The sequence below is a fragment of the Xenopus laevis genome, chromosome 1S (assembly GCF_017654675.1).
Source record: "Xenopus laevis strain J_2021 chromosome 1S, Xenopus_laevis_v10.1, whole genome shotgun sequence".
In the NCBI taxonomy this organism is placed as follows: Eukaryota; Metazoa; Chordata; class Amphibia; order Anura; family Pipidae; genus Xenopus; species Xenopus laevis.
The window spans coordinates 65,679,034-65,694,924 of NC_054372.1; the positions used below are offsets into that span (position 1 = coordinate 65,679,034).

At 36.5% G+C, this 15,891-nt stretch overlaps 1 protein-coding gene across 3 annotated transcripts in view; it reads right to left on the reverse strand.

The window, feature by feature from the left end:
• Window positions 1-15,891, reverse strand: part of smarcad1.S (SWI/SNF-related, matrix-associated actin-dependent regulator of chromatin, subfamily a, containing DEAD/H box 1 S homeolog) — a 68,179-nt gene that overhangs the window by 15,948 nt on the left and 36,340 nt on the right. For all 3 annotated transcript variants that reach the window (XM_018243410.2, XM_018243409.2, XM_018243411.2), the window contains 8 exons: window positions 14,838-14,937; window positions 14,401-14,460; window positions 14,236-14,311; window positions 12,117-12,252; window positions 6,937-7,074; window positions 6,143-6,238; window positions 3,411-3,528; window positions 1,621-1,742 (listed from right to left, as the gene is read on the reverse strand). In XM_018243410.2, the coding sequence (XP_018098899.1) occupies window positions 1,621-1,742; window positions 3,411-3,528; window positions 6,143-6,238; window positions 6,937-7,074; window positions 12,117-12,252; window positions 14,236-14,311; window positions 14,401-14,460; window positions 14,838-14,937 (846 nt within the window). The remainder of the gene's footprint in view (window positions 1-1,620; window positions 1,743-3,410; window positions 3,529-6,142; window positions 6,239-6,936; window positions 7,075-12,116; window positions 12,253-14,235; window positions 14,312-14,400; window positions 14,461-14,837; window positions 14,938-15,891) is intronic.

A 15,891-nucleotide genomic window follows, 5' to 3' on the forward strand; every position in this document is an offset into this window, starting at 1 on the left:
TGTTTATCCATGATGTGACACAGGACAGAAGCAGCCAAATGAATTCTGAGTTGTTCAGAGACACGGTCTGCTCAAATCCAGCTAAATGCAGTTAAATTGATTGGGAGGTGTTTCATAAAGCAAAGAAGTGGAATATTCTTGAATGGCCAAGTCAGTCACCTGATCTGAACCCAATTGAGCATTCATTTCACTTGTTGAAGACTAAACTTCAGACAGAAAGGCCCACAAACAAACAGCAACTGAAAGTGGCTGCAGTAAAAGCCTGGCAGAGCATTAAAAAGGAGGAAACCCAGAATCTGGTGATGTCCATGAGTTCAAGACTTCAGGCTGTCATTGCCAGCAAAGGGTTTTCAACCAAGTATTAGAAATGAACATTTTAGTTTTAGTTTTTTAATTTGTCCAATTACTTTTGAGCCCCTGAAATGAAGTGATTGTGTTAAAAAAAGACTTTAGTTCCTCACATTTTTATGCAATCTTTTTGTTTAAACCACTGAATTAAAGCTGAAAGTTCAACTGCATCTGAGTTGTTTCATTTAAAATTCATTGTGGTAATATACAGAACCAAAATTAGAAAAAAGTTGTCTGTCCAAATGTTTATGGACCTAACGGGGGGGGGGGGGGTGTGGGTGTGTGTGTGTGTGGGTGTGTGTGTGGTGAAAAAAGTGCAGATATGGGACCTGTTATCCAGAAAGCTCAGAATTACGGAAAGGCCGTCTCCCATAGACTCTATTTTATCCAAATAATCCAAATTTCCTTTTTCTCTATAATGATAAAACAGTAGCTTGTACTTGATCCAAACTAAGATATAATTAATACTTATTGGAAGCAAAACCAGCCTATTGGGTTTATTTAATGTTTACATGATTTTCTAGTAGACTTCAGGTATGAAGATCCAAATTACGGAAAGATCAGTTATCTGAAAAAACCCAGGTCAGGAGCATTCTGGATAACAGGTTCCATACCTGTACTCCTGTTTGTAAAACATAAGGATACATTATAAGTCACAGAGGAGTTCCATTACCATATTAAAACATGATGCTGAATGCTGAGTACTTTTATACAGGTCATGGAACTCCAAGGTGACTTCTAATATCCTCATATTTTCAAACAAGGGGTATTTTATTTATTATAATACACAAGTTTTAGTGAGTCATGTGACAAAAATTACCAATACTCACCGTTTATAACGGACATCACTAAGAGCCCTTTATAAGGATATAATTTTTGTGTATTATATAATAGAATTATTAATGAATGCCTTTGTTTGTATTACAAATGACAAAAGGATGTGCAACAGGATGTCCTTTAAGGGACCCTCAAGAATAAAAATCATGAATGAATCTGATGCTCTGAGCTACAAATATATAATTTGATCAATGTTCTGCCTGATGGAACTTGTTTCCTTCTCATCTTGTATTTTACCTTTTGAGAACAGCGATCCAACTATGTTAAAAGTAAATGAATCACTAGTGTTAAAGAGCAACTAAAACTAACAAAGCATTATTCTGTGTGCTGTCCCAGTACATTATGTGTCCATCCACTTCTAGTATAGTGCTCACCTCTTTCTGATATGTATATCTATATGAAAGAATAAAGCTAATGGATTCACAAAGCCATTACCTTGAGCATTAGTTTAGACATGGTTCTTAGTCTCTCTGCTGTGAAATACTGCCTGTGGAGTAAAGGATGGTTGGCCATTTTTCTCAAGTGCATCATTACATTGCATAGTTCTGTATTCTTCTCTGGAAAAACAAAACAGATGGTTTAAATAGACTTTCGTTTTCGATTTTGCTTTGAATGATTGTTTCCAGTAACAACAAAGTGAACTATATGACAACTATACACCAGTCTGAAAGGGTCTGTTAGCCAACAAAGAGTATTTTCTATAAACATTAACACACTAGTGTGGCATATTGACATAATCCAGTGCATGATTATATGTCAATGTGACACACAAATAAATGCAAATGCCGGATACAGATCTCTTTCCAACGTTGTAATACCACACAAATATGGGACAAGGTTCAACATGCAGAAAAGCCCAATTTATCATAACTGGAAAGATGTATTTTTTTAACAATTATTATTTTTTATTGCTGTACATGCATTTAATACATGCATTTTAAAATATAAATTTTAATACTAATGTATTTAAACATTTTCAATACATGTATTTAAAAAACAAAACAAACAAGGGGGTAAAAGTGTGTGTTGCATGGTAGACGGTATGTATCGGGTATGTACCCACCTGTTTCAAATCTCCACTAAAAGGTGTGGACAGGACAAGTTAACAGCTGAGCTACCAAAATGTTAATACTGCATCACTACTTGTTAAAGGAGAACTAAACAAAAATGTTGTACATTATGTTTTGGGCTTCTGTACCAGCCCAAGGCAACCACAGCCCTTTAGCAGTAAAGATCTGTGTCTCCAAGATGCCCCAGTAACTCCCCATCTTATTTTCTGTACATGCACACCATACTCAATATACAGTATATAATATAAATAAATATATTTAATATAAATGTCACAATGCAAGGATGATTAGTAAATATGGCAAAACAGAAACCAATGCAATTAGCATAAGAATTTAATAAGATCTGTAGCATCAGCTTATATAAAACATCAGCCTCGTTTTTCACTTGATTTTTTGCTTGATTCAGCTTAGCTGTTCAGAGCACACTGAACAAAACCAACCTGTTGACCCCCTTTGCAAAAATTTGGACCATTGCTGATTTTGACATGCAGACCCTTAAGGCTGTTGCAGTTAATTCAGTATATAAAATATGGCATTTCTAGCTTTCATTTTTTATGGTTTAGTTCTCCTTTAAAGGAGAAGGAAACATTTGCAACACTTGGGGGTGCCAAATGTTAGGCACCCCCAAGTGATTGTAGTTACTTACCTGAAATATACCAGTGAGCACCACGGAGCGATCCACTTCCGTCTTCTTCTGTCTTTGAATTTCCCGGGGCAAACGCATGCGCAGTTGAATGAAATAGCTGACTTTTTAATTAAAGTTCAGCTTTTCGTTCTACTGCGCACGCACAGCCACGCGAAGAAAGAGGAAGACAGAAGAGGATCACTCCGTGATGCTCACTGGTATAACCCTGGGCCAGTTTTCTACTGATAGGAGCATGGCCCAGGGTTTCAGGTTAGTAACTACAATCACTTGGGGGTGCCTAAAATTTGGCACCCCCAAGTGCTGCAAGCCTTTCCTTCTCCTTTAAGAGGGTGGCTAATTTGATTGTAATACCTGCAAGGCTAATGACTGCCTAAATGATCCAGCCAGTTAAGCAAAACCAACATAACCTCTTAAGCTTACACAGGGGATCCTGTTGTTGTGCTGATGTAAGTCTACAGCACAAAAAGTATATTTTAAGGCATCACGACGACTGAATTCATTGTACCTACCTGTTACATCAATAGACTTCTTTAATTTATTCAAGAGGTCACTGTATAGCTGTTCCTGTTTTTTGGACATTTGGCAAAATTTGATTTGGTCTTGTTTAGGAGGTAGCTGTTTAAGTACCTGTTAAGAGGAAAACAATGAATCACATCATGGGACATTACACAACTTTAATTTGGTGGCCAATGCAAACATTGTTATAACCAATAATTTAAAGTGGTGATAAATATTAAGGTCCCTCACAGACATTACATCACCAGCACCATTTTCTGCCACAGTGGCCTTTACATTCAAAGATCCATATCCCCTTCACACACACTACGGTCAATTTGATCAGTAGTAATTTAACCTTCATCCAGGTTTATGGAGTGTGGAAGGAAACCAGAGAACACAGAAGAAACCCCCAAACTCCAAGGCAGCAATGGTAGTCATTAAGTCACCAAGCTACCTTATATTGAAAAAGAGGCTACAACAAAATAATTTGCTCTAAGAGGAACACAGCATAATAACACACAGCTCTTGGCATACATATGGAAAAAGCAGTTTCTTTGAAAAAACAGCTTTTAATATTTAGATGTTGAAAACGCTTGTGTGTCAAAATAGTTACATTAAAGGGATACTGTCACGGAAAACATTTTTTTCCAAAACACATCCCCTAATAGTGCTGTTCTAGCAGAATTTTGCACTGAAATACAGAATTGTTATATTTAATTTTGAAATTTGGCATAGGGCTAGACATGATGTGCATTTCCCAGTGCCCCCAAACCATTTGACTTGTGCTTTGATAAACAGTCACTCTTTACTGCTGCACTGCAAGTTGGAGTGATGACACCACCTGCCTTCCCTCCTCAGCAGCCTATCAATAGTACAATGGGCAGCTAATCAGATAGCAGCTCCCTGAAGAATATGTTAGCATTGCTAAAACCCTGCTTTTTCCTGCTTGGGTGCTATTTTCATGTCTACCACTAGAAAGCATGAAGTGGGTTGTGGTTAAATACAATGGGAAGGGGAGAAACTAAGCTCAGAATCAGGCACAAAAAAATACATGTTGGTTCAAGAATAATATTTTAAATGGTAGAGTAAATTATTTGCAATATAAACAGTGTAATTTAGAAATAAAAAGTAAACCATAAAGCTCATGACAGAATCCCTTTAAAGGAATACTGTCATGGATTTTTTCTTAACACATCAGTTAACAGTGCTGCTCCAGCAGACTTCTGCACTGAAACTCCTTTTCTCTAAAGAGCAAACAGATTTTTTTTATATTTAATTTTGAAATCTGACATGGGGCTAGACATATTGTCAGTTTCCCAGGTGCCCACAGTCATGTGACTTGTGCTCTGATAAATGCCAGTCACTCTTTACTGCAAGTTGGAGTTATATCATCCCCCTCCCCCCCTGCAGCCCATCAGCAGAACAATGGGAAGATAACCAGATAACAGCTCCCTAACACAAAATAACAGCTCCCTGACAGATCTAAGCACTCAATAGTAACATCCAGGTCCCACTGCAACACATATTGAGTAGGAGAAATAACAGCCTGCCAGGAAGCAGTTCCATGCTAAAGTGCTGGCTCTTTCTGAAAGCACATGACCATAGTTAGATTGTTAGTTAAATTGGGATGAAAAAAGACAAAGTCCATCAAGTTCAACCCCTCCAAATGAAAACCCAGCATCCATACACACACCCCTCCCTACTTTCACATAAATTCTATATACCCATATCTATACTAACTATAGAGCTTAGTATCACAATAGCCTTTGATATTATGTCTGTCCAAAAAATCATCCAAGCATTCTTAAAGGCAAAATGACCCGAGATGGATGCCTACACACCAATATTAAATTTTTTAGAAATAAAAACTACATAATAAAAATCATGACAGAACCCTTTGAAGAGTAGTCATTTAAATATTATTTTATATAGACCTAGTAATGTAATTTGAATGGTGCTATAGTATAATAAAAATAAAACAAGGACAAGGAAGGACTGTTCAGAAGTGCTGAGTAATGATGAGTCTGGAGTAATACGCTGAACAAATATTTAATGCTAACAGTATGGCTGTAGGGCAAAAGGCATGCCAGCATTTGTTCCCAGTGACTTTCTTTGGAAAATTAGCAGACAGCTCACAATGAATGGTGGTGACAATTATACTAAGCTTTTCCTTATTCTAATAATTAGCTTAAATAGTCACATAATTTAAAGTAGAATTTTAGTGTCACATATTTCTAAGGCTCTGTCCCTGGTGTGATACTATGGCTCCTGGCCTGCTAAGCTATATCCCCTTCTGGCCTCTTGTAATTTTAATAATTATAATTTTAAATTTTAATAACGGGACTGCCCTAGCAGTAATTATAATCCCTTGTAATGTTGTGTGATGGAAAATAGAACATAATAAATACTCATAGAAGGACAACTTGATATCTAAGACCTTTAACAAGCTGCTATCTTTCTGCAATAACTTGGAAATGCAAAACCAAATAGGTCAATGCTCCTGTTTTATTCAGATATTCATAGAAGCTACTGGATTTGCTTTTTTTCTAGATCAACAAAAAACAGAGCTGTACCTTTTTAATCTAATTTGGGATAAGAACCCATGCTAAGAAACATAAACCAAGATAAGCTTAATGTTTGTCTGTTTGTTGTTACAGTACATAGAAAACATGGAAACTTCAGGCTGATAAATACAATCATTGCATGTATATGGCATATACAGTACATGTGTATATTCTATTACCTCATTCTTCACTCTCCTCAGAATAAATGGCTTCATAATTTGCTTGGCGTGAGCAATTCTCTCCTTTTCGAATGAACTTTGCTCATCAGTGGATTTCTAAATGAATTTAAGTAGGAATAAAGGGCACAGCGTTCATTTGTATGTGGGAATACAGATATATAAGTATAACAGTAAAACTACGGTTTTCATTTCTCCACTTATACATTGGTCTTCACTAGTGTGACAATTTAATGCTGAAGATGTCACACTAGTGATGACCAAACTGTTTGTCACAATGTTTATGCATGGTGATATGTTTATTCCACACAGGTTAGATGTGCACAACTTCCTTTGAAGCTGTGGGTGCTCCATTCTCCGTTCAAATGTCAGTATTGATTGTTTATGGTGAGACTTGACTTACATTCTGAGGGATTTGTGACGCGCTTGTTTTCTTAAGAGTGCACATGACTTTGTGAAGCCACTGGCACTTTGTACATTCTTCCAAGAAACTTACTAATGTGCAGCTAGGATCCTGGCAGCATATGTCATTTCCTTTGGCGTCAGTGCATAGCTTTTACATTTCTGTGTTTAATTTATTGGTTAATGTAATCAATAAACAGTGGTATTGTTTTATGGGGCAGTGTGCTCTACATTTTTTCTTATTTTGCTTCTGATAAAAATATGTAGCTGTGTGCTATATGTGTGATATATGAAGGATGATGCATTATTTCAGGAAGTGATTATGCTTTAGTGTGGGAGCTTCACAAAAGTGGCAAATTTTTAGGTAATTTTTGAATCTCTGGAATTTTAATTACCGCTTTAGAAGAAAAAAGTCTCTTGATCTCGCTGGTGCTGCTGCTGAACATGTGAGGCATCACAAAGTTTAGTAGGGACATGAGTTCTAACAGGTTGTTCTGCACTGGAGTTCCAGTCAGTAGTAAGCGACTCTTGGCCTGTGTTTAAAAGAAAAAAATAAAGTTTCGTTATACTGACAATTAGTCATGTGAATGGAAAAATGTACGTTAAGTAAAATATTTATGTGCATAACTGTGATTTTATTACAAGTATGACTTAACACATGAAATGTAATATAAAATAAATTGCAGAAGAATTGTGGAATGTAACAGGAGCCACTCAGAAACACTGCTTAAACAACTAAGTTCACTGATTCAAAGGAAAACAAAATCTTGAAACATTTTTCAGTTTATACAGTGAATGTTTGAGTTTATAAAGAAGAATGCAGAAACTGCTATTTTTTTTTTGAACAGTCTCTTATTCCCTTTTCTTCACTTTATATAAAGAAAAACAGATTTGATTTGGAATATAATGTGCAGTGTTCCCAATACATTTGCGTGTATGGAAATAAAAGCAATTATAAGGATTTTGAGCTTTATTCACTTTTTTAAACACACTGCCTTGTATATCCTCCTACACCTTATCTGTTTAAGAACAAAATGGAAGCTGAAACCTTACCGGTCTAAAGAAGCCTTGAGTCCATTTGTGAAGTGGTGCCTATTATACGTCATGAATTTTACAAACATACTAGCAGTTGGCCTTGTAAGTTTCTTTTTTATATGTTTATTATCTAATTATCTTTATTACATACCGTCATACAAACTACGGTAAGGAGCTAACCAGCAAGAATATGTAAATGATGCAGGGACGTTCCATTTTATGATGAAGTGAAAGAGTAGGAAGTAGGAATGCTCAGCCATCTGTATGTAGTTACAGTTAGATCTCTTTTTGCTGTTTTTCAGAGAACATCCTGTAAGTAGCCATTTTGCACTTTTATTATTTGATATTAAAGTGTTTGCACTAGTGAATTTTTTATATCGTTATGTCTGAGTTGAATTTCTGAGAGATTGTGCTTTGAAATAAGATTTCCCTTTGATCTATGTGTGTGTTCCCGGCTTGCTCTTTTCTTTTTAGATATCGCTATTTGGTATGCAAGTGGTTTGAGGAACGAATACTATTGAGAGGTGCAAATTTAAGTCCAGCACATACTATATCATCTGTTTATGATCCACTGTAAGTGAGCAAGCATAGATAATTTAGTTTACAGTACAGACATGTGTTCAATGATGAAATCTTTAAGGGTAAGGTCACACTGGGAGATTCGAGATTTAGTCACCTGGCGACTAATCGCCTCTTCTTCTTGGCGACAAATCTCCCCGAATTTCTTTCCCCAGCCTTGCTGCCGACTATAATAAAAAAATCGCCAGTGCAAATGGCACTCGCGGCACTTCGATTTCCGAAGTCGCCTGAAGTTGCCTTATGAGGAAACTTCGGGTGACTTCGGAAAACGAAGCGCCGCAAGTGCCATCCCGCTTGAGATTTCTCATTATAGCCAGCGGGAAGGCAGAGGAAAACAATTCGGGGAGATTGTCGCCCAGATGAAGAGGCGATTAGTCACCAGGCAACTAAATCTCCCTGAATCTCCCAGTGTAACCTTACCCTAAAGGTTTGTACATGAAGTAGACAGGAGGTACAAGGATAATAGAAGGGAGCTTTTTGTTAAAGGAGAAGGAAACCTACTAAAACAGTTTATTGCCAATATATTAGCCACAATAGTGCAAGCTATAAGACTATATTTATTCTACAGAATGCTTAACCATATTTGAGTAAACAGCTCTAGAAGCTCTGTTTGTTTAGGATAGCAGCTGCCATATTGGCTTGGTGTGACATCACTTCCTGCCTGAGTCTCTCCCTGCTCCCTCATAGCTCTGGGCTCAGATTACAGCAGGGAGGGCTAGACAGGAGCAAACTGAGCATGCTCAAGGCCTTGCACTGGAGGTTTAAGCTGAAAACAGGAAGTCTGATACAGAAGTCCATGTGTACACAATAGAAGGAAAGAAATGCAGTGTTTCTGTTGACAGAGGACTCAGAGCAGCATTACTTTGAGGGTTTACTGGTGTATTTATATAGACCTTTCTGAAAAAGCTTACTTAGTTTTAGCCTTTTCTTCTCCTTTAAGGTTATGTGTTTGTATTATGTTATAGAATTTATAATTTTTCTTGCGACTGCTATGTTATTTATCCTACACTAGGTGGAGCTCTTTAACAGTCAGGTTGTTCTCATTGACATTCTATTAAAAACCTCTGGCCCTAGTCATTAGCACACAAAGAGTAAGGGATCACTCAACATTCAGGAAAGTGCCGAAAAGTGCTAAATTATACTATATAAAACAAAGCCTTCTAATATAAAGTCAACTATATAAATGTATAAGGATGCTATATGCAACATTATGTATAATAACCCTCTATCTTGTCCATAAATTAAGTTGCCCGATGTAGTAGTTACATATACATACATATGGGAAGGAGGATACCCAACGCTAACCACATCAGATAGACTGCTGCACTGACTCAGAGAAAGCCCCACAATCTAAATTAATTACACTGAAATAATAGCTGTAGTCATAAACTATAGTTTATTTCTCAAACAAGTTCATTTGACACATATATGGGGCTGTATGGCTGTGATACATATCTAACAATGTGGGGCATATTTACAGCTCTTTATACATAGACTATAAGAATACAAAAGTAAAAGATTTCAAATAGATGTATTTATATGGAGTATGAAGTATGATACACTATTAATGCTTTGTATTAGTCCTCCCCTGAAATAGAAGTCCATATGTGGTGCAGTTAAATGCATGCATTCTTTTTACAGTACAAACATTGCTTTGATACTTGAACTAATGCCTTCACAAAGAAAACAAATTATTTCTGTTATGAAAATGTGCAGAGGAAGTATGTATTAATTTCATATAAATATTCATGAATACCAGCATTGCTCTGCAGCTCCTTACTATGTGCACAATCAGACAACAGAGCAATTCAGAACAAGGAGGAGCACTGTGCTTGAGTGTCCACCAAAACATACCCTGCCATAAGGCTCACATGCAAGGGACGTATCAAACACCTGTATTTTCTCTCACTGACATTCTTCCTGGGTCTGTTCTGGCCATTTAGGTTATCTGTGACAGATTTCCACTTAATAGATTGCAGAGGTCATATCTCATTAATCAAAGATGATTTTCCCATTGAAACATGACTTCCTGATTTAAACAAATGCCCTGTATTCTAAACACAAGACCATATTCACTCTATTTTAGTCTTGTGATATGTGGCGGGCATGCATTCATGGTGCCTCTAGGGCTCACACATATTCTATGATTACATGTGACCATCAGCTGTTCAAGTCAATATCCATGGAAGTAACTGCCACGGGTCATTTTCAAAATGTGTTCGCTTACAACAGATCCCAAGCATCCCTTAACCATGCATTTTATTTTTAGAAAAAGAAATACCTGTAAATGAGACTGGAAATTTCACCATAAACCTGCCAGTGAATATGCCTGGATCAATTCTGTTTGCGTGTGTGTTAGCGACAATTCTTACCGGATAATCAGCACTTCCACTATACTTTAAGTATATTACTAATAATTATGATCTCTTAATCATATTTACCATTCCTTAACAATGCTTGCTTAGCAATTTTATTGTCTTAACTTGCAAATAAAAAACCCATATTGATTAAATATGAACTTGGAAGGAACAATGAACTACTAGTAGAACTTGCCGTTGGTACTTACTTATGTATACAGGCTATGGGACCTAAAACCCGACAAACTAGTATCTGACCTCTACTTGATCTCTACCAAAGATAGGGTGGTGCAATTTAGAAGAATTCATAGGTCATATATCACCCCACTGAAGCTGGAATATATGGGCAGAACACTAGTGCCACCTGCCCGTAATATCAACCCCCCGCCCCCAATGCCAGCATCTTTCATTTATTATGAAAGGCACCTGTTGTATACAAATACTGGACTGAAGCGGCAAAATACCTTAGTGATCTAATCCCCTTTGGGAGATGTTGATGACTTAGCCCCTGTATTTTTATGTCCAAAACCAGCAGCAGTAAAGTGGATGAGTCCATTACTACGTACTGTTCAGCAATTGATACAGCCAGTGAATAGTATATAAAAGTATAGCATCAACAGCTGGAAGCCTGACCACAGGCACACCCCTTAGTATAAATGCACTAGTTAGCAACAGGCTAATATATCCTTATATCTGCTATGTATAATATGCTGAAAACCTTGTCCATGTATATTTCACCTCTGTCCTGATCACTGCTCCGATGGCATAATATGGGCTTGAACGATCCATTTTCTACAGTAATAGCAATGCCTGTTTATATTTCTACATGTGTATTCGTCAGTCTGCCCAGCAAAAAATTAAAATGATGCACACAGAGATCTTCATTTTATCATTCAGTTGACTGATACCAACACAGCTATGGGACCTGTTATCCAAAATGCTCAGGACCTGGGGTTTTCCGGATAACCGATCTTTCTGTAATTTGGACCTTCATACCTTAAGTGTACTAGAAAACCATGTAAACATAAAATAAACCCAAATAGGCTGCCTTTGCTTCCAATAAGGTTTAATTATATGTATCTAAATTATATCAAGTACAAGCAACTGTTTTATTATTACAGAGAAAAAGGAATTAGTTTTTCAAAATTTGGATTCTTTGATTATAATGGAGTCTATGAGAGACATAAATGTCATAATTCTGGACTTTCTGGATAACAGGTTTCCGGAAAACAGATCCCATACCCGTGTGTGTGTGTATACACCATGACATATACACCATAACAAAGTGAGACTACAATCAAAAGACTTCTTATTTTAAACTGAAGCTCAGTATATTTGCAGACACATTGGCGTAAAGTAGCTTGTAATGTTGCAAGTAATTAAAGGTGGATTTTTGACACTGATGTAGGTTTAGAACATAACCTGAACAGGCCACAGAGAAACGTGCGTGTCTAATTTGTTTAATTACATATCTTCACACACCATATATTCAAGTTCAGATTTGCTGGGCTAAAGAATCCAAAACATGTTTAATCATGATATACCAACTACAGCTACAAAAGACATCTGCTCAATAAATTATACATGATGAATGGAAGACTTACATTTAAAGTCATAAGGTGCTGGTAGCGAATTGCACTCATGTTCTTCAACATGTGGCCTTCATCAAAAACAGCAAAATTAAGCTTGAGGCGCCGAAACAAGCTGCGATCTTCAGCACTGCTGATTGCACAATTGTATCTGACAGACAAAAACACAAACATTTTTTTCTTAATGCTTCCTGCACCTGGACATAGCTTTCTTAAAGGGATACAGTTATCTCTGTCTGTAATTGCCACTCTTTTTAAAAGTAAAGTTCAGGATTTGCACATGCAGCTGTGCTATTTGGTGTTTTGGGTGAGGGTTAGATTTTCTACTTTGGCACAATTACTAATTTTATTTATTTTTATTAAAAAGTCTGAATCGAGATAATCAATATACTTCTGTAACTAACAATACGATGCATATAATAACTAACTGTCATGCATTTCAGCAAATTGTGCTCCAGTTTATATAAAGACCCCAGGACCTAAGCAACCCAAATAAGAAATTCAACATTTGTAATTGGAGACAAGAGTATAATGAACACACAGTGCCGTTCTAAAACAAGTTAGAACCTCTGTGGATTAAAAAGCACTTGTGGTTTTAGTGAGGATTACAGTTCAAACAGAACATAATAATAGCAACCAAAAGGTACAGATTAGGGCTATGCAGATGCCTGAGATTTTCCTTATGTATTGACACACAAAGAAAAAGTATGACATTTGCTTTTATTCTGTCTACACTAGAAAGCTAATTATGCTGACTGATGAAGTATGTAGGTGCACTGTGATTAAAATAAATTATGAATGCATGCATTACATGAACAGCCTGTAAAATACATAGTGAATAACGTACCCCCTCTTGTAAAATATAAGGATATTATAAGTTACCGAGGAGTTTCATGACCATATAAAAACACGAGGCCGAATGCCGAGTGTTTTTATACAGGTCATGGAACTCCGAGGTAACTTATAATATCCTCATATTTTACAAATGGGGGTACTTTATTAATTATAATACACAAATTTCAATGAGTCATGTGACAGAAATTACATCAGAACTCACCGTTTATAACTGATGACATCAGAACTCACTGTTTATAAGGATATAATTTACAGGATATTCATGGCTTTTGTGTATTATATAGTGAATAAAGTACCCCCTCTTGTAAATTATAAGGATATTATAAGCTACCGAGGAGTTTCATGACCATATAAAAACACAAGGCCGAAGGCCGAGTGTTTTTATACAGGTCATGGAACTCCGAGGTAACTTCTAATATCCTCATATTTTGCAACTGGGGGTACTTTATTTATTATAATTTCAGTGAGTCATGTGACAGAAATGACATCAGAACTCACCGTTTATAAGGATATAATTTACAAGATATTCATGGCTTTTGTGTATTATATAGAGGATATTAAACTTCCAATTAGGTGAAGATATTATAAGTCACCAATGAGTTTTATGATCATATAAAGCTTTTACAAAGGTCATGAAACTCCATGGTGACTTCTAATATCCTCATATATTATTTATTATAAACCATTTATAAGGATATCCATCATCTGCAGGCTCTTGTGTATGATATGCTTTTAAATAGATGTTCAACAATGTCACGCCTCATTCAAATGTATGTATTATAAAGAACTAATTAATATTTTGCTTATAGTTATGAGGATATTGCACTGTTTACGTCCAACATTTATGTATTTTACAGTATGGAGTACATTAATCTCTAAATATCAGGGATCCCCAACCTTTTGAACCCATGAGCAACATTCAGAAGAAAAAGGAGTCGGGGAGCAACACAAGCATGAAAACTTTTCTGGGGTGGCAACTAAGTGCTGTGATTGGCCATTTGGTAGCCCCTATGAGGCTCTGTTTGGCAGTGCACCTTGTTTTTATGCAACCAAAACTTGCCTCCAAGCCTGGAATTCAAAAATAAACACCTGCTTTGAGGTCACTGGGAGGCACATCCAAGGGGTTGGAGAGCAACATGTTTCTCACGAGCTACTGGTTGGAGATCACTGTCTATATACATCACAAAAAATACATAATATAAAAGCTTTTGCAATGTACTATTTAAACCACAAGGTGTCACCAGCATTACTAGGAAAGAGCTTCTTTAATATCACTCACGTTGTCACTATCACACTGAATTCAACAACTTTGTTTAGAATGTCATAGCGTAAATGTCTTCGTTCCTCTTGAGAGCCTGCAGGTAAGGGGGGGAGGGAAAGTATTTTAGCTCAGATGTGCAACTGACAAGCACAATAGTTATTACTTGCACATTAATCAGCTTACCATAGTAAAGTAAAACATCCATACTAGGACACCACTGGTTGAACTCTCTAATCCAGTTATCTATGAAAGGAAGGAAGATAAAGCATTAAATAAGTAGGTGTCAGTACTGCAAAAGTGTAATTCCAAGATAAAGTGGAGTTGCAATAAGTGTACATTATAAAATCAGGCATATGCATGTTTAGCAAAGGAAAATATGCCATTGGAATATCAAAGTCTAAATCAAGCTAAAAATCAATTTTCAAGGAACTTCTCTAATATACAGAACTGCTACCTATGTTGCCTATGAATTAGTAAGGAAAGCTTGAAATCTGTCATTTATATAATAGCCCACATCATTTAAGAAGCCTACAAACATGCCTGCTCCAATGATTCTGCTGAACAAAATAGTCACTTTTCAAAGTCAATGTGTGAATATTCATTGAGAACATTTTACATACCCATTGTTGAAGCTGGTACAACAACAAGATGAGGACCTGTATCGCCAGTGATATAAAGGTATGCAAGAAATGCTATGGCTTGTACAGTTTTTCCCAGACCCTGCAGATAAAAACAATTACACATTTTTGCATTCTGCATAAGCTATTGTTAACCATTAAAAATGCCTACAATGTCCACAGCCACATGCATTAATAAAGTGTAATTAGTAAATAATTAGCATGGGCAGTGCAGCTCTGTTCATAAATGACAAAACAAAGGTGTACAGATGTTCCTTTTTATATAATTTTTGGTTGTTGTACCCATTACAGCATATTGGACTGGCACATAAAACAACTTTTATTAATAATATTGTTAAAAACCAAAGCCACATCTCTCTAAGCAATAAGGTTCACCATCATTGTAGTCTCAGTGTGGTTGCTCTTGAACAGTGGGTTTTGGCTAGGCCCCATTTGTCCCAACTCAGGCAGGCAGATAATATGTGGTCGGGGTGGAGGTGTGGAAAGTGGCAAATATTTTTTTTTAGAATATTTTTTTAAAATAACTGAGCACATTCAGACTACAGTGATGATGGCCTTGATTGCTTAGAGTGATGTTGCTTTGGTTTTAACACTATTATTAATAAAAGTTCAATTTTAGGAACCAGTCAAATATGCTGTAATTTATTTTGGGCAGCACAACCTGAACTTTCCTGCTGGAAGCACACATAGGTGATATCCCTCTCTTCTTTGCTTAAGGGAAATTCTATAATATTATGGTCAGAGTATCTGTCGATCCAGCTGCACGGACATAGGTTTTGGAGATTAAAGGACTGTAATTTTTTTTTATTGTTACTAGATATCTCCCTTCCACCTAGTGCATGGAAAACCGTAGTTTTAGGCATTTTGCCCAATGTGTTTTTCCCCCCACACCAATATCATGATGCAATGTGATGCCACATTTTGCTTTTAACCAATCAAAGATAGGACTCTCGAGAACCAAATTGCAGTTTCAGTGATTCATTTATTCAAAATGTGCACATTTTGAATAAATGAATCACTGAAACTGCAATTTGGT